Raw genomic sequence first — 20318 nt, 5'->3', positions numbered from 1 at the left:
GCGCCGCCCCCAATCTCCTCTGTTGTTGTAGTTGTTGTTGTAGTTGTTGTTGTAGTTGTTGTTGTTGTTGTTGTTGTTGTTTCATGGGGAAGATGGGAGGAGGTATGGGGAGGTCCTAAACTCACTACTGGTGCCATACAATCACATTCTGGTGCAACGAAGAGTCAGAATTAATGGAAACGAGTCCTTAACTGACATAGACTAAGAATAACTAGCAAGATGTCCGAAAGTTGTCTACGTGAGATGCGGTGGACCTGGGCACGACATTTAATGGGGGAAAAAGGGGAAGGTCGGTTCTACAGAGTGTTGTTTACAGACAATGGGACTAGGGAATGGGGGATTGGGGATAGTTGGGGAGTATTGGGGAAATAGGGGAATATTTACAAGCGGATATGGAGGCCAAATTCCATATCCGCAACAATATATATATATATATATATATATATATATATATATATATATATATATATATATATATATATATATATATATATATATATATATATTGTTATAGATCGCGGTTAGATGTTATAGACCGAGCGGTGGTTTAGAACCGCGACCTAACAAAACTCACCCGATTCACCCAGACTTTGGCCGTATCGCACCCCAGCTGCTCAATGAGGGAAAAGACGAAAACGACGCAATGCAAAGAGGAAAATGAAGACAAACAGGTTGGAAATACTACTAAATTTATTCCTACTATTTACACACAAGCAACAAAAAGCAATTCAGTTTATTTACAAGTACAAGACGCATGTGACACAGTGCAAATTTAGCTTATCTACAGACTTAGCTTATTACCCAGGACAGAACAAACAAAGACGACTCACACGGGGAATGCCAGGGATGGCAGAAGGTGGATGGCTGGCGGGAGAGGAAAGGTCCAAGGGGGGGGTCTTGCAGCACAACCGGCGCGTTCAGCAGCCGCCGTTCCGTTTCGGCCCTGCTCCGAACCGCCGTTCAGGCCCCCTTTGGCGGTCGGGTGTCGCGGCTGCGGCGGCCTCCGTCCGCTGCGTTCCCAGGACTTGTCTCACTGGTCTGGTCCCTCAACCCTCAACTCTTTCTTGCTTCTCTCACTCCTCACCACCGACTTCTCTCTCTGGCAACCGACTGTGACCAACTCCTTGCAACTCTCTTTCTTCTTCTCTTCTCTTCTCATCTCATGCTCATCTCCAAGGCCTCTCTTGATAAAGCAGTCCCTTACAGTCGCTTTTATCACCTCCAGCGAAATCAAGCCGCCGACTCCGAGGGCACACCTACCGGGTCACTCACCGCGGCCCTGGTTGGTCGCGCGACCCTCGGGCTCCGCCCCGGACGACGACGGGCGGGCGCGCCCCTCCCCTCCTCTGACGAGGTGGAGACACGCCTTTCTTCCCTGACTCGAGCCTCGTGGTCAATGGCGGTTATTGGAGGGGAGGTGATTGGGAATCGAGGCTCAGCAATGACGAGAGGGGATGTAATATGGCAATCGAGGGTCGGCAATCACGAAAGGGGGGATGTGAAGGAAATGGGGATTTTTGGGGATGGGAATGGAAGGGGATCTATTCTCTTTCACTGGTGCAATGGAGTATTTCAATTAATGGGAGACACAGCCTTATCTTAAAACACAGAATAAGATATAACTATCGAACATGAATATCCTATGATTGGCTGACGTGTATGCTTGTGGACTATGGGACGCCCTTTTGATCTTACACAGCTCCGGAGGCAGGAGGCACAGCACAACAACAATAATAATAATCATACAGCACACAATAAAAAAAAATATATGCAGTCCTCATATCCACAACACTGCACTCTCCTCCTCTTAGGCACGTCCCGGGCCTACAACTTTTAGCTTTAGCGTGACACGTAGGTGTAGTTCCCTCTATTTTTAACCTGACCCTGAGTGCGACAGTTTAAACATAAATAAATGTGTCCCGCTGCTCCATTGCACCCTGCCTAACAGACTTTCGCCCACAGTTAACCGAATTGCGGAATGGTCTTCAAACTATACACTGACGGTGGGGAGCATTATTTACAATGACTCTGCTTTTATTTACAAAACTAACCCAGGACCTGTAATTGTTCTTTCTGGGGGGAGGACAGTCTGCTCTGCATCAATGCACCATTAAAGCACCCAAAAACGCACCAATACACACCCAAGCACCAATCGGTGCAGTCCCCATTGTTCAATGAATAAAATAAAACCAACAAACCCAACCCTGCAGGTGTCTCTTGCTCTTCGGCTCCCTCTGCTGGTTATCATTATTTCTTCCAGTTGTTGTCATTTTCTTTGCTTTGCTTACTGGCGGCCTATTTTCAATAAAACTTGCACCCAATGTGTCCTTTTTATTTATTTATGGCCCACCAGGCCGACTATGTGTATGGTTCACCTGTGGGGCATTGGTGCCCTGTGGCCAAGGTCCGCCAGCAAGATTTCGGGCCCTCATGGCCGGTTCCAGCAGAGGGGCCATGCCCCAACCCATGGGGTCCATAAGTGGTGCTCGGCCACTGACATGTGGTCCATAATGTGGTGCATCGATGCAGACAGCTGGTTCTGGGAATTTCGGGCGCACAATGGCCGACCCACGCACGCTCCCCTCGGCGCCCAACGGCGCTCAGGTCCTCATGTGGGAGACAAAAAAAGGGGGGACAAGACAGATGAGCGAGGGGTAAGGTCTCAAGGGTACACATCAAAAAGGCAATGCAAGGCGAAATGCGTACGGAGGGCGAAGTGAGAAAGCTCGTCCCTACCGTACGTCACCCCCCTGTTACCTAGCCCACCCTTGCCCTTACCCCATATGTACAAAACCTACACATTACCAATTCGTCACTACTGTCACGTCTTCCCCATATTTCCCCTATATCAAATTCGTCTCCACAATCCCTCTACTTCAAAATTTGCCATCATCAATTCATCATCAATCCTCATAAGGAGGCAGAGATGGAACATCAAAGCACAATGTCACACCCACGTCATGATGCGTCTCACATTCCAAACATTTGCACAATAAAAAATAATTAAACATGGCATGGTGTGGAGTACCTGTCACCTCAGGTGAGTGGATGCAGATGGTGCGAGGAGATCCTTCATCCTAACTATTTTCTAAATGACTTTAACACACTTTACACTACCCGGGGTCTTTCTCCGGCCAAACCATTGGCCCTCTTACACTATGGGTTCTAACAACCAATCCCCATTGACCAAACTGTGGTGCTTCTCAATTTGGGGTCTCACTCCCCAGATTCATCTCCCGGTGCCCTCGCACAATTTCTGGGCCGCGACGTGTAGCTCTCCCAACAGGTCTACCCACCTGCACACCTCCACCACTGTAGTTGCCACCCGAGCTTACCTAGCTCCTCACCCTAACCTATCTAACTGGGGGCAGCCCCTCTCCTGGCTCTGTCACCCCATGGTGCCCTCTGGCACTGGCCTACCCGGGTCCGTCCTCCGGATCCTCGGGCCCCATCCACAACAACTACTACCGGCTCCCAGAGCCCACCTGCGGCCTCACCTGGCCGACATCCTCACAGTGGTGGAGTGCTCAAACAACTACACACACTAACAGGCTACACGCCCAGCCATTTCCACAACACTAATGCACCCATCCACAGACCATTCTTTCACCCGCACCACAGATGCCAATATCCAACCACAATTTACCTGTACCCTCTACCTAACACTTACACTACCCGCCCCGGGTATCCGTGATGGGGGTCCACTCTTCCCCCATTCACACCTTCGCACCATCCACTCCACTCCACAATTTCCACCATACTCACTCCACGACCATCCATTCCAATACTCCATACCATTTATTCCATACACCTGTCTTTCATTCACCTGTCGTTGCACACCTGTGCAATCTCACCTGGTGCCACCTGCACCCTCCTCCTCTTTCTGGACCAGTTGGTCAACGCAACACACATCACCATCACTCACTCATACACTGCTCCACACACCTGTTCAGTTGCACACCTGTGCAATCACACCTGTTCCATTCTCACCTGTTCAATCCTCACACACACGGCATCATCTCAGCTAACTTCTCCCCTCTGAAACTTGCGCTTCCCAGTCGTCCCTTTAAACTATTGCGCTCCCACGTCATTATCATCCATACTAATCTACCTGCGTCCCCACTACAGGTATCAGTCACTAACTAAACTTAACGTTACCTAATGTCAATCTTCGCTAGATCCCTACACACCATATCCTAACCCACCCGGGCTAGTTTTCACTGCCATACACCCCATAATCTAGTGCTCCTTTGCCCCACCTGTGAGGGATGGTGGATTTGCCATCCCACCACATCGGGGGTCTTTCACTATCAATTTTGTTCGTCCAAATCCAACAATTCAAAAATTTTCCATTTACTGCCAATTCCATTCACTTTTCTAAATTTCGTTTTAAATCACTATCACTATCACCATCACCCGTCTACTTATTACATCCTCTCGGTGCGCCAATTCACATCTACAGCCCGGCTTCGTACAGCCGAGCAATGAACGCGGGTCGTTTTGTGCCAGCGGCTGGATACGTCCCGCATTCGGGGCAGGGACGGAGGCTTACCCGGGCCGAGATCCCATGCACCACTTCGGCGTGGAGCCATCCAATGTCCCGATCTCGACCTGCCGGCACGTCTCAATAGAAAGTGGTCGCCATGACGACCCTTCCTATCGAGCTGCCCGCTCCGCCTTGTGGAGCCCGGACGCGGCCGCTCCACGCGAGGCCCAGCGTGGATCGCGCACGGCGGTCCTTTCGAACCCGCCGTGGCTCGGATCTCCGCTGGTTCTCGCGGCACGCGAAGCCCGGCACGCACCGAGGGCCCGATCCGGCTAAAAGTCGACCTAACCTTTAACCCGGTTATCGTCGACGCCTCACCTGGATGCCTACAAGCATACGCTACCCCTTTCGTGCTCATACATGCAGCCGTTTCCATGCTCTTGGTCGTACCTTCTCTAACACACCTCGGTACACTCATTCCGCTCACCGACTTGGTCACACACCTGACCACCGAACACTTTGGCACACATTCGTTGCTCGCACACCTCACCAATACACCGCTTCGCGCCCCCTCCTCGGTCACCTCCTCTGTGACAATCACAGGTGTGCCCTCATTCGCACACCCAACCACGTGCCTCACTACTAACTCAAATGTGCCTTCCCACACACGCTCTACTATTCCAGGTGTGCATCCTTCCATCCCAGGTGTACATCCTCGCTCACCTGCCACAACCAACTCACGCTCCGTTTCACTCTCACTACTCTCACCTCCACTCTCGGTCGCGCACTCACCCTTACTCTTGACAGCATGCGCTTTCCCCATGCACCCGTCCGTTACACACCTTTCTCGCGCATCCTCCCGCGCACACTTTTTCGTTACTTCCTCCGTAACACTCACCACACCGCGCTTCCCTGTGCTCCCTCGCACACGCGCTTCGACCGGCTCACTCCTGACGGCACACTCACTCCTCGGCGTGCACTTTTTTCTCACACACCCCATGGTCGGACATTCTCGCACACCTCTTTTTTCGCACACCTGTCCTGTCACACACCTCACCAACGGCCTTTCACGAACACCCGGATCCAAACCAATCCCCAAGCCGACTGAATCTCCCCTCACATCATGTACATTGCCACTCACCTCCGTACCTCGTCGCACCTCCTCTGCCACCTGCAAACTTTTTATTTGGTTAGTGAGCATCACATCATGATTTGAACACAGACCTTGTACATATTCCATTACCTCCTCCTTTATCTCCCTCTTAGTTTCTGTCCGTCCCTTCTTAATTTCACTCACCTCTTCTCCCACTTCCTCTAGTTTTTGTTTAACCTCTTTTATTTCTCGGTGCGTCCCCTCAAGTTCGTCCTCTAAGGCTACCGTGACCGTCTCTATGTGCATCCTCACCTGCCGGTCCTTTGTCTCCATTATCTCCGTCACCTCGTCCACCCTCATTGTCAGTTCCTCCCGTACCATCTGACATTGCCTCTGTGTCGCTATCAAGTCATTTTTAATTTCTTTTTGTGTCGCCTTTAACCCTCCTAGTACCGCAGTGTTCTTTTGAACCTGCTCCACTAACTTAGTTTGTCCCTCTGTCAGCTGCTCCACCTCCTCCGTCAGATCTTCTATTCCCCCTTGTAACTTAGCCGTATTATTCCTCACTTCTTTCTCTATACGCTTTTCGCCTCGCTTTACCTCCTCGCGCAGCCCCGAGACCTCCTCACTCACCCCTCGTCGTATTTCCTCCATCTGGTTCCCCATCTGTTCGATTTCCCGGGCGGATTGTTCCCCTATTTCCCGCAATTTGTCCTCCATCCTATTTTCTAACCCCATTAACCCATTTTTCACCCCCTCTATCCCATTGTCTAACCCCTCAAATTTCTTGTCTAACTCCTTAAAATTATTGTCTAACCCCTCAACGGTACCCCTCGCTTCGTCCCTCATTACCCCTATTTTGCCCTCCAATCGCTCACCCTGAGCATCCATCCGGTTCCCCATTACCCCCAATTGGTTCCCCATTACCCCCAATTGCTCACTCTGAGCATCCATCCGGTTCCCCATTACCCCCAATTGCTCACTATTCTGGGCCATAAGGGCCTTCATTTGTATAAAAAAAAGGTTCAAATCCATTGGCATCTCCGGTTCGCCTACCGCGACCATGGGCGTGGCTAAATGTGGCGCCGCTGTAATCACGTGCGCTAGAGCGCCATTTTGTGCACCTGAAATTCCCGCAACCACATTGCCATTTTCCTCCTCCCTTTCTTCCCCGAAGTCCTGGGTTACTTCTAACCCCTCTATCTCTCCCACCGGCATCCCGTCGCCTTGGACAGCCATGGCGCGATTTCAAAATTCGGGCTCTTCCTTTAAAACAAAACAAATTTCGTACTTTATAATTTTGAGCGCGTGAAGCGCGCTCCGGGTCGATCTCACTCCCCGACACCAATTGTTATAGTACTAACACAATTGGTGTCCAAAATTTGGGCTAAATAAATTTAGTCCCAGGTTCGAATCCCACCTCCTGACTACCAATTGTTATAGATCGCGGTTAGATGTTATAGACCGAGCGGTGGTTTAGAACCGCGACCTAACAAAACTCACCCGATTCACCCAGACTTTGGCCGTATCGCACCCCAGCTGCTCAATGAGGGAAAAGACGAAAACGACGCAATGCAAAGAGGAAAATGAAGACAAACAGGTTGGAAATACTACTAAATTTATTCCTACTATTTACACACAAGCAACAAAAAGCAATTCAGTTTATTTACAAGTACAAGACGCATGTGACACAGTGCAAATTTAGCTTATCTACAGACTTAACTTATTACCCAGGACAGAACAAACAAAGACGACTCACACGGGGAATGCCAGGGATGGCAGAAGGTGGATGGCTGGCGGGAGAGGAAAGGTCCAAGGGGGGGGTCTTGCAGCACAACCGGCGCGTTCAGCAGCCGCCGTTCCGTTTCGGCCCTGCTCCGAACCGCCGTTCAGGCCCCCTTTGGCGGTCGGGTGTCGCGGCTGCGGCGGCCTCCGTCCGCTGCGTTCCCAGGACTTGTCTCACTGGTCTGGTCCCTCAACCCTCAACTCTTTCTTGCTTCTCTCACTCCTCACCACCGACTTCTCTCTCTGGCAACCGACTGTGACCAACTCCTTGCAACTCTCTTTCTTCTTCTCTTCTCTTCTCATCTCATGCTCATCTCCAAGGCCTCTCTTGATAAAGCAGTCCCTTACAGTCGCTTTTATCACCTCCAGCGAAATCAAGCCGCCGACTCCGAGGGCACACCTACCGGGTCACTCACCGCGGCCCTGGTTGGTCGCGCGACCCTCGGGCTCCGCCCCGGACGACGACGGGCGGGCGCGCCCCTCCCCTCCTCTGACGAGGTGGAGACACGCCTTTCTTCCCTGACTCGAGCCTCGTGGTCAATGGTGGTTATTGGAGGGGAGGTGATTGGGAATCGAGGCTCAGCAATGACGAGAGGGGATGTAATATGGCAATCGAGGGTCGGCAATCACGAAAGGGGGGATGTGAAGGAAATGGGGATTTTTGGGGATGGGAATGGAAGGGGATCTATTCTCTTTCACTGGTGCAATGGAGTATTTCAATTAATGGGAGACACAGCCTTATCTTAAAACACAGAATAAGATATAACTATCGAACATGAATATCCTATGATTGGCTGACGTGTATGCTTGTGGACTATGGGACGCCCTTTTGATCTTACACAGCTCCGGAGGCAGGAGGCACAGCACAACAACAATAATAATAATCATACAGCACACAATAAAAAAAAATATATGCAGTCCTCATATCCACAACAATATATATATATAGAGTTTGCTGGGGTATGGAGTTATTGAAGGAGAGCTATCCTTATTTGTTAATGCAACGTAGTGTCAATCTAGTGGACACAGAGCCTTAATTAAACATAGAATAGGAAATAATTAGCAAGATGATTCTAAGATTGGCTGCGTGTTGCGATGGCCTAGGGTGCGATATTTAATAATTAATAAAAGGGGGATTATATTACTCAGGGGGATATTTACAAGTGAAGGGGGTTCCCAAATCTGTAACTATATATATAGTGCCCTGTGTATCTTTAGATAAGATAATCTGTGATCTTTAGATAATCTTTAGATGATCTTTAGATAATCTGTAACTATATCCCAACAGTAAGACTGTATAGATAAGGCTGCCCTGTGTATCTTTACATCCATCTATCTTTGTACAGCTTTGATCTTTCTTTTCCTCTGGTGGTTGTTATAATAAATGTGTGCTCTTTCTCCAAGCTTTGGTTTCATCTTCATCCAGTTGCTTTAGTCTTTTCTTTCCATTGGTCTACGTGGCATGATTAAAACCGCTATAATCGAGTTAGTAATTGTTAACGGCCTGGGTCGTGACTCACTTCGCTCAGCGTGTCCATTACCGTCGTGACTCGGGCGGGGCTGTCTCCTCACTGGTTGGGAGGTCACGGTAAGCAGGTATTCGGGGGGTCTTTTTTGGGGGTCTCTGGCCCGATTACCCTGGTCGTGGCTGACCACCAGTGACATCACAGACCCCCAGGATCGGCGACGGCCAGTATAACGGACAAGGGGTTAAATCCCCCTTGCTAACGGGAGAGCCGTCGTCCTAGATCTGTAACAAATGGTGTCAGGAGTGGGATTTGAGGCCGGAACCAAATTTTTTATAACATCAAAAAATTTGGTCAAAATTAAGAGCGCCCGAAATTTTAGAATATCCCAAATGTGAGTCGTGCCATGGAGGACCAAGGCAACTGGATGCCGGTGGGGTTAGAAGATAAGGTAGAGTTAATGACCCAGGACCCCAGGGAGGAGGTTGGAGAAGGTGTAACACTAACAGTGGGGGTTGCAGGCGCACAAGATGGCGCCCTCGCGCACGAGGTTTCAGGCGCACAAAATGGCGCACAAACGAGGTTTCGGGCGCAGTGTTAAAAATGTCGCACACATGGGTTAGAATAAATGCTAGGGGGATTACACCTATGTGTCACACTAATGGTAAAGGTAAATTTGCATGCCAGGCTCGACCGGTCGTTCCACTGTTGGGGTCCACTCGGGCCGAGTCTGGTGAGAGAGGGGGGTAGTGTTGCGGTTTTCAGAATAAAGAATGACCCCTCGCGTAGGTAGTTGCACCACAACATGTAGCCTCGCTTTAGTTCAGTTATTTCTTATTAAATGTAAGCGTAGTCTCCTTTCCTGTGTTGGTATGCATTGAGCAGGCCAGTAAGTGTAGGCTTCGGTGCTCCTTAGGCTGGAACACCACGTGCTAAGGCCTAGAACAAGTCTGGCAGGCCCGAAAGAGGAGCTGCAGGGGAGTGGCCGGTAAGCGGCGAGCAGCCAATCGGAGCTCAAGGGGAGTGGCCAACAACAGCAGCCAGAGGAGGGGCTTGGAACATTCGGGTAAGGCTGGGGGGGGGCGATATAAAACCCTGCCCCGGGCCCGCGGTGGTGGGTTCGTGGTTCGTTGAGAGTGTTGTGAGGGAGCGTTGTGAGTGACCGAGAGAGAGAGTGAACCAGTGCCCGAGTCACCCAGTAAGACGTTGTGGTTGAGTGACCCCACGGAGTGAAGTCAGTCGGTTGCTTACTATAGCTCTCTCTCTCTGTGAACGAACTCTCCCTGTGCCCTGCGCTCTGCTGCGGCTGTTAATCGCGCTTGTGAAGACGATCCATCCCGGGGCCACAGACACACGATCTCCCTGCCTGCGCTCCCAGCACACGTGCCGCGAACACTTGAAGGCCACGCCCGGCGAGCTGTCCGGAGCGAACGGCGCCAGGATGCGTTTGGAGCGCGAACTTGTCCTCCTTCTTTTCCCTGCGTGAGTGAGTGGGCCCTTGTCCGGGGATTAAGTAAGATTGACTAAGTATCTGCTCTGTGTCTCTTCTCTTTACCCTGATCACTGTATAATTGTAAATAAACCTGTATTCTTCCTTCCATTTGATCGTTCCCGTCATTTCCATCCATTGGCCGAGCATTGCAAGAATAAGACCGCTCAATCGGGTTCAATAAGAATTAACAGCACAAGTCACGTGACACGCAAACCGCTCGGCATATCCGATTAGCGTGGCTTGTGCGAGGTCCAGTCCCCGTTCACGTGGCGGCCTGCCCAGCGTTATCGAAGGTACGTAGGGACTCGACCAGATACCCTTCCGCACGCTCGCTACGGGGTGGCAACTCGGCCTCGTGGACTCGAAGCCCGAAGGGGGAAAAGGGTTTAATCCCCCTCTGTACGTCGACGGGCTCGAGAGATCCGCAACAATATATATAATACATATGGGGATAATGCACTTAGGACGCACCATGTCGAGTCTAATAAAATGACGAGAAGTAGCAATACTCGAAGTTGCATGTTAAAGCAACGTTTTAAAACAGCCATTTTGACAGTTTTCAGCCACTTTGCTTGTGAGCGCGGCAATACATGACGTCACATGGAAAAATAAATGTTTCATTTTATATGTCAAATTGGATTGTGTGGTGTGAATACCAATAGATCTTTCATGGTCAACCTCTCACCCTAGCCGTCCTGCTCCCCATGGCCTAAACAGGCCTACGGTGATCGAATAACCAGCCCATACCTCCAGAATTTCAGAGCAATTTTACAACTTGGTAGAAATTCCGCTTTGTTTTGAACATAATAAATGTAAATCATAATACATCACAATTTGCCTCACCTCATAGTCTTTAAAAAGCTTCCGCATGAAAAAGAGCCAACCAAACCCAAAAAACAAAACCTGAAACAAAAGGAATCAAGACAGGGAACTTAGCAATGTAGACCCTAGCCAGGATATATAGATTACAGTAGATCTGAGAACAAATGCAGGCTCACTCACTCACTGACTGACTGACTGACACACAGCAGCACCATTAAAGCTGAAACAATAGCTTTTCGTGTGCCTTTGGGCAAGGGTGAGCCCAAATACTCACCCAAACAATTCCCACATATTTTCCTTTTATTCCCACATCTCTCCAAAGCGTTGGTGCTGCCGAAGCAGTTTATCAGCAAGGGTTATATTGGTGGCATGCCATTGCCTGCCCAGCGTTATTTGTCCGTGCCCTATCCTTTAAATGCTAAATGTCAGGAAGGAAGCAGCATGTACATTTTTTAGTCTTTGGTATACACTACCGGTCAAAAGTTTTTGAACACCTCAATTTTTCCATTTTTTATTGAAATTTAAGCAATTCAAGTCCAGTGAATAACCTGAAATGCTACAAAGGAAAGCAGTAAACTGTTGGAGGTTAAAAAAGAAGTTTAGGTTAGCAAAAACGGGAAAATAATGTAAATTGCACAGTTATATTGTAAAAAAAAAAAAAAGGCCTTCTTCCGGGAACAAGTAATGGGTTAACAACTTACAGCTGTTCTGCAGCAATGTAAGTAAATTAAGCCTTGAAGGTTGATGCAAACAATTCCTACAGGTGTCCCAACCTCTGCCGATTACTTGATTACAAACCCCCTGTCTGTGTAAAAGCAGTATTGGAACAGACTGTTATTACAATATTACATCCTCTGAAGCATTATTTGGACAATATTGCACTGCAGGAAGTAGTATATTGGAAACTGGAGGAAACTCTGACAGGAAGAGGTCTGGCAGACGCAAAGCCACAACAGAATCAGAAGACAAGTTTCTGAGAGTCAACAGCTTGCGTGATAGGCAGCTCACAGGACAACAGTTTCAAGCACAGCTTAACACTGGTCGAAGTAGGCAAGTCTCAGTAGGCAAGTCTCAGTTTCAACTGTGAAGAGAAGACTTCGAGTGGCAGTAAGAAAGCCATTGCTAAGATGGCAAAATAAGAAAAAGAGGCTTCCCTGGGCCATGAAGCATCGCCAGTGGACTACTGAAGACTGGAAGAAGGTCTTGTGGACCGATGAATCAAAATTTTTAATCTTTGGTTCATCACGCAGGGTTTTTGTACGCCGTCGAGTCGGTGAAAGGATGGTTCCTCAGTGTGTGACACCAACTGTCAAACATGGAGCAGGAGGCGTGATGGACTGGGGACAGAGTGAGGAGTGAGGAGCACAGCGACTTGCACAGAGTGACTGGCACCCTGAACCAAAAGGGCTACCACAGCATTTTGCAGCGCCATGCAATACCCTCCGATATACGCCAAGTTGGTCAGGGGTTCATCCTACAGCAAGATAATGACCCTAAACACACCTCCAGGCTATGTCAAAACTACCTTCGAGGAAAAGAACAAGACGGTAGGATTCAAATCATGGAATGGCCAGCACAGTCTCCAGACTTAAACCCCATCGAGCTGGTTTGGGATGAACTGACAGAAGGGTGAAAGCAAAGCAACCTGCAAGTTCAACACATTTGTGGGAACTTCTGCAACAGTGTTGGGAAGAACTTCCCGAACAATATTTGATTTCCATTGTAGAAAGAATGCCACTAGTGTGTTCGGCGGTTATATATGCAAAAGGTGGCTACTTTGCCGAGTCAAAAATTTAAATTAAATTTTGTTAAACAAAATGATTCTATGATTTCTTTTTTATCTCCAATTGTTTATTTGTTCTATGCTTAATTTCAGAGTACACCGAGACATTAAACTGCGTAAATTTGAATAAAAACTGGAAAAATTGAGGTGTTCTAAAACTTTTGACCGGTAGTGTAACTCAGCTGGGTTTGAACCTCCGACCTCTCAGATTAGGAGAGGATGCACCAACCATTCCGCAACCAAGTGTGGTTCAATATTTATAGTTAAACTAAAATACATAGGTAATGATTCATATTTCGTGAAAATTAACCTGTGTAATCGTTTTTGGTGAAGTTTTTTTTGACTAGCCGCAGATCCATCACGGAGAGACACACCTCCTCTCAAAGGAATACAGATAAGAAAACTACAATTCTTGACAACAACTTCCAGGCACAGGGTGAAGAGACAACAAAAAAGATAAAACAGAGGAATGATCGTTTAACTTTGACATTTGAAAATAATTTTGTTTTTGAACTTTAATTTTGTTAATTTTGTTTAATTTTTTGTTAATTTTGTTTAAATAATTTTGAACTTTGACATTTGAAAAAAAAAATTTGACAAGGGGAAAAAAATCAATTGATGGTTATATTAAACAACTTGTGCCCAAAGTCGCTCGGCGAGCCGTTAGGAATTGCAGCAAACCTCAGACCAGGGAGGATGCGGGCGCACACTCACACTCACACTCGTACTCATACTTACAAACAGATAAATTCGACAAAATCCACATGCAAGGTATAACATCAACTTATGGTTAAATAAGATCTAAAAATGTTATTATTAGACTCAAGGCCGTTTGGTGGCACTATAATAAAGCAGGCAGCTCATGTGCACTACATTAGCTGATCTACACATGCATGCACGCACCCCACCCCATCCCATACCCAGTAGAAGCAACAACTTTTGGTTCATGTGAAATAACATGAAGGAGGAACTTATTTATTAAAACTTCTTACTCATTTTATCTGGTCTCCTATTTGAATTTTATCTGTGAATTATCATGCATGCATTTCCCACCTGAGATGTGAACATGATAAAAGAATCCAGTAAGAACGACATGCTGCTCCTGTATTTCAGATTCAAAATTCCTGTGCCAAACAAAGGAAGGAGAGGAAGATAAAGAAAAGACAAGGCCGATGATTAAATGTTTTTGCCAAATGATACAAAAAACTCAAAGCATGCAAGCTCATTCAGAGGGTGAGAAGGAATGATCCAAAAGATCAATGCATGCAAGATCTAAAAACTTGAGCAGGAGAAAGATTTCACAACCTTGACATCAAAAACTTTGCTCCAAATAAAGTAAATCAGAATAACTTCATAAAGGTTTTGCCAATACATTGCCATACATTAAAAACTATATATTGTACTTTGTCAAAAAAGTACGGATACAATGGAACTTGGGGATAGAAAGCCACAATTTAGACATGTGCACACATCACACAAAAAAAAGAAATCACGTGGCAAACATCTGACGTGCACACAATGGGTGCACGTGAGAAACCTTTCGCATATGTGAAGATCTAAAGCAATAATTATTTAAAATATTACAAACGATGCACAAGTCCGAGTACGCTTTGGAATTTCCTGCTGAACGACTGATACCTAATGCGCTTGGCAGCAACCACAAGTGGGAAAGGCCTATATGTTGGTAAAAGTGAGGACTGAAAACTAGAACGGCACTCGGTATAGCGCATACCTCCGCCAGGCTGAACGGTTTACGTTTTGTATACCACCAATAGGTCAGATCTGGATCAGACATGAACGAAAACATCATTGGCTTGTTCTTGTCACCTTACCAACTCATCCACTAACTGGTGTCATAAGTCATCCACAACTTTTTGAAATATCATGCTACTTATCGTTTTTGGCCCTGTCACTCAATGGTGAAGAATCACTTGCATTATGTTATGGCATTATGTTATGGCATTATGTTATGGCATTATTTTATGGCATTATGTTATGGCATTATTTTATGGCATTATGTTATGGCATTATGTTATGGCATTATGTTATGGCATTATGTTATGGCATTATGTTATGGCATTATGTTATGGCATTATGTTATGGCATTATGTTATGGCATTATGTTATGGCATTATGTTATGGCATTATGTTATGGCATTATGTTATGGCATTATATTATCCCTTCTCTGAAAAAAATCCCTTCTCTGAAACCGCTTCACCGATCGATGTGAAACGTGTCATAGCTGGTGAAAATGTGATACTGGAAAACAGCTGAATAGCCTAGTCAAAAAATCTGAAAATGTGCCTTTATAGAATGATTGAGGCATTTTTGAGTAAAAGCAAACAAACCACTTTTTCTGGGGTAGTTTTTCATGCTGAATATGAATCTGTTGTTTGCCAAGCCCAAAAATGCGTAATTAGGTCACTAATCAAGGTCAAAGGTCAATGAGTGCAAAATTCAATTTTTTTGAAAAAATGCTTTATTTTACATCCCCTATCTGTACATTTCAATTATTTTACAATATTTTGTCTAGTAAGGTTGCTAAAGCTTTTCAAAATCTTATTTTTAAAGGAAAACGTGAGGACACATCTATGCTCATTTGCCTTTATCTCTGTAAGGGGCGACAATTAGTTTTTGCGTAATTTGCTTGCAGTTTAACCTCTAAATGCACAATGGGGCAGAGTTTTTATGCTCCTATTGATGGTCTAGAGATAGATTTTATAAAGACAGAATCTAAATGTCACCGGTAAACAACATAGGTCAAAGGTCAATGAGTGCGAAAGTCTTGCAATGACGTAACAGTTACTTGCACTTGAAACCATCCCTTTCACTCAACAGTGAAAGTGGCTTCATCTTTCTGACCCCAATGCATTTGCCATGTTTGTCAAATCATTTCCATTCAGACAGAGCAGGGTGTTCTTCAATAGACCCTTAATGATGAAGAATGAATCTAATAGCCTAGCATAAGCCATCTAGTTCGTACCCTAGGCATCAGGCATTAAACATTTCAGGAGTACAGGTAAGGGTCTTTTTAAGATTGTTAAAAAATGAAATATAAAATCAAATGAAAGTAAAGGAATGCATTCTTCTTTGGTGAGATACATGTACATACAAATGTGTAATGTATGCTTGACATCTCACATCATAGGCAGGCCTACATACATGTACATTTACCTAACAGTAGTAAAAAGACAGGCAGGGCATGGGCATTGACGATGAGTGCCTAATGCATCTACCACTAATGAATTAGTGATATCGGTTAGATGTTTTGTCTTGAAGAAGCTTTACTTTGTGTCTTTGAGAATAAGATTAAAACCCGGGCCAACACTGCCTGCGCTTATTCGATCATTTAAGGGCTGTTGCAGTATATCATACAACGTTGTAGTTTTCATGGTCAGAACATGCGTGCCTGGTGCTTAGTTTGGTTTCTGTTTCTCCCCTCAGGCCAACCATGGAACCTATTGCCAGCCTCAAGCGACAGCGTGAGGATGTGTCGTTTGAACTTTGTATCATTTGTCAGGGAACTAGCCAGGTCAAAGATACGATTTTCAACCAGACAAACCAGGGTATTGCTGCCATCAGAGAGGCGACCGAGCTCCGATGCAAACTTAGACACTATGAATTTCGATCAGCCGTGGACAGGCTTTCGACTCTCTTTGCAGAGCCTCCAGAAAGTCTCCCCAAACTTAAATGGCATAAGCTATGTTACTCTGCATACACACACAAGGGGAAAATAAATGCTAAGCTAGCCAAGGAACAATCGAAAAACGAAAAAGATCCTGAAAGAAAGAGTGTTTCGGCTGAAGCATGTCCGTTTTTACGCAGTAGTACTACTAAGATGAACTGGACATTGTGTATGTTCTGCCAGAACTTTGACAAGAAGCAGAAGACAAGTCGTGTCACAACCTTCAAAATGAGTAATGAAATTACGGAAAAAGCTAAATTTGTACATAACATCTTAGTCCGTACTGCAAATGAGAATGATTTAATCTCAGCTGAGGCATGTTACCATGTTAACTGTCTTAGTAAATTCTTTAGGGATGTCAAAAGGGCAGAAACTGAAAGCAAATCAGCAGACATGGCGATATCATGGTTGTGTCAAGAGCTGCGTCACTCTGCTGAGAAAGGGCACGTATTTGAACTATCTGCAGTGTTCGAGAGGTACAAAGAGTTAGCCAGTGAGTGCGACGGCACAATTCCTACATCGTATCTTAGTAGACTGGGGACTTTTAAAGAAACTTTGTCGAATTGCATTGGGGACATTTATGAATTTCTTGTGCCAAGAAATTTGGCACCTTCAGAGAAACAAACTTTGCTTCTTCCACGACATTTCAGTCACATACCTCTTTCAGAAATGGTGTGCGGTCAGAACAGTGCAGACTATATTCCCATATTTAGACAACAGGATGATCATTTTCTGTCTTTAGTGCACGTTGCTTTGCAACTCCGCAGTGATATCATGTCACATCCTGCATTCGAAGGTTGCGATGTAAGCGAAAAAGCAGAGTTGGCAAGTGTACCACCATCTGTACTCATGTTTGTGAATATCTTGCTTGGAGGCCAAAGTAGTGTCGATGCTGAGTTTGACGAAAGTGAGATGTCTGAAACTGGTTGGGTGAAGAAAAGGGTCCTTAGCATTGGACAAGACATGGTCTATGGTGTATGTGGAGACAAGAAGGCACCGCCTAAACACGTTGGAATGGGTATGACGCTGCACCAGTCAACTCGATCAAAGAAATTAGTTGAGCTATTCCATAATGCTGGGCACATAATCAGCTATAACCGGGTTCTTAGGTATGACACTGCCATGGCTGAAAACACTCTGAAAGCGCTTGATCAAGAAACTGGGGCAGTTGTTACCAGCAACCTGGTTTCGGGACGATTTGTGCATTTTTCTGGCGACAATATTGACATCAATGACTCTACCCTAGATGGCAAAAATACATTTCACGCTACTCAGTTAGCTGCCTGGCAGAGGGGGCCATCTGCTGAAAGCGGTCTTGGAGACATCAAACCATCCAATACGTCAACGTTGGATATACCAACAGCAGTTGAAAAGATCCAACAACAGCAGTTTCCGACACCATCAAAGAAGGTCACAGAAGATGCTGAAAAGTTCATTTGCCATATCTACAAGGAACCATCTGAGAACTGTAATCAAGCCCGCATTAAACTGTTCAACAAATGCCATGCAACGGAGACCCTACCTCCATCTAGTGATGCAGCAAAGTTCCACATAGAGCGTGCAAACTACCAAAGTTTCATTTGGAGAGAGGCCAGTAATCCAATGACAGATCTGCCACCGCCGACTGATTGTGGATGGAAACTCGTTGATGACAAGTTGTCACCGGTTCTTACAACTTTACCGTCAATTCCAAAGGGATGCCGAGAACTTACTCAGTGTGGTTGCAAGAAAGGTTGCAGTTCTGATAGTTGCTCTTGTCGGAAGTGGGGGAAACAGTTCTGCACTGAGGCCTGCAAGTGCAATGCCAGTGAAACACCATGTCGAAACAGGCCAAAGTAGGGGGGGGGGGGGGTCAGAGCTTACACAGTTAAGCTAATTGGCATTCCCCTGGATGGCTCCTCCTTCCAGCCAATCAGTCTGACAGACTGCAATTGATTCAGGATTAATTAAGAATACATGTGATAATGATCAACTGCCTGCACTCCAAACATGTTTGCCATGAAGTGCATTTTGCGCCTTGTTCCATGTAAGTGCACTTTGCGCCTTGTGACCGTTAGCCTTAATTAAGTGGCTAATTAGTCAAATATTGACATTTAGTGTAGAAAACAATCTTGCTATTATATAGGACTCAGGTAAACCACTTCACTGATGGTATTTAAGGCAACAATTCAAGTGAATTAAAACAGTATGTCAAAAAACGAAAAGTTGCTTCATTACGGATATATTCACAAAAATCTGATTTTTTCCCTTCACAATTCCCTTTACTTTCATAATTGTGAAAAGCTGTAGTAACCTTACCAGACAAAATACTGTAAAATAATTGAAATGTACAGATAGGTGATGTAAAATAAAACATTTTTTCAAAAATTTTGAATTTTGCACTCCTTTGACCTTGATTAGTGACCTAATTACGCATTTTTGGGCTTGGCAAACAACAGATTCGTATTCAGCAAGAAAAACTACCCCAGAAAAAGTGGTTTGCTTGCTTTTACTCAAAAATGCCTCATGAATTCACGTTTCCCAGAAATTTGACTAGACTAGAAGGGATTTAAATCAAACTCGTTTCTTTTTAGGACAGTGAACGAGGGCATCGACCCGTTGTGGGACGATGCGGAGGCATATTGGAGAGACTGTCGCATTGTTCTCGTTTTTCATTAAATAATTCTCGTACACGGATGGATCCGAATTCGGATCTTCACCAAAATCGAATAGATTTGTCCTTGTAACACACACAACCGGTCCACCAAGTTTCGTCCGAATCCGTCCAAAACTTTTTAAGATATCGTGCTATATATCTATTTGAGCCCTATCTCTCAAAGGTGAAGAATCACTTGAAGAATTCGCAGATCCAGATCCAGATCTTCACCAAAATCTAATCATTACGTCTGCGTCACCGACTCAACCGGTCCACCAAGAAAAAACCAACGAGCCCGGAAGTGAGAATCCAAGTTACAAACTCCAATAGTCGATACCACAACAACCAATTCAGGATCACTAAATTTGGAAACATTGGAACAGGAATATTTTCATTTCTTTATGAAACTCGATATGATTAGTGGTGTGTATTACAATTTATCGTTTACTTTTAAGTTAACCTTCATGAAGCGCCAAAGAAGCAAAAACGCTCGTGAGATGAATCTCTCCCACGACGTCTCAAGGCGGAACACATGAGGAGAACCTGAGGGCAAAGCCTCGCATGCTCGAACTCCTGATTGCCGCAACGTCGTGCCGTAATGTGTTCTTCATCGACACACATCCACAACGAAATACTAATCACAACACCGAGCCCTTGCAATATCACAAAACGAACGCGAAAACTGCGGAAAGCGGAAGCAACGCGACGCGTACCACGTTAACAGTGCATGCCGATTTATACACCGCACCACTCAAGTTTTAAACATGATAAAAACGGGAATGTTAAAAACTTTCCACACTGACAAATTTGCAGGAGAAAATTTTTTTTTTTGTGCCTCTTTAACAAATATTTTCTCCTCTCACCGGATTTACATTATTATGAGGTTCACACAAAAAAAGTCAACAAAGCGTTTATACACAAAATGTGAAGGTTCACACAACGACGAAATTTCAAAAATATTTAAAAATGAAGTCAAAATAGCAGAACAAGCTAATTATTATTATTATTATTATTATTATTATTATCCCAATTAAAAACCGAGTTCAATCAGACTCGTTCACTCGCCGTTT

The 20318-nt window shown here is 45.6% G+C and overlaps 1 protein-coding gene across 5 annotated transcripts in view; it reads right to left on the bottom strand.

The window, feature by feature from the left end:
• Positions 1–20001, bottom strand: part of LOC137436667 (Golgi pH regulator) — a 57701-nt gene extending 37700 nt beyond the window's left edge. For 2 of the 5 annotated variants that reach the window (XM_068130666.2, XM_068130662.2), the window contains exons 1-3: positions 19697–20001; positions 13981–14051; positions 11166–11225 (exon numbers count right to left, since the gene is read on the bottom strand). In XM_068130666.2, coding sequence (XP_067986767.1) covers positions 11166–11225; positions 13981–14022 — 102 coding nt within the window. In that variant the 5' untranslated portion in view covers positions 14023–14051; positions 19697–20001. Of the gene's footprint in view, positions 1–11165; positions 11226–13980; positions 14052–19444; positions 19565–19696 lie in introns of those variants that run through there. The other 3 variants (XM_078786661.1, XM_068130664.2, XM_068130663.2) reach the window with 2 other exon arrangements.
• Between the last annotated feature and the right edge of the window lie 317 nt (positions 20002–20318).

This window comes from Myxine glutinosa, chromosome 11 (genome assembly GCF_964187855.1).
Source record: "Myxine glutinosa chromosome 11, kmMyxGlut1.1, whole genome shotgun sequence".
NCBI classification, from domain to species: Eukaryota; Metazoa; Chordata; class Myxini; order Myxiniformes; family Myxinidae; genus Myxine; species Myxine glutinosa.
Note: the sequence above shows the minus strand (reverse complement) of the source record. Positions and strands in the feature narration are given on the sequence as shown.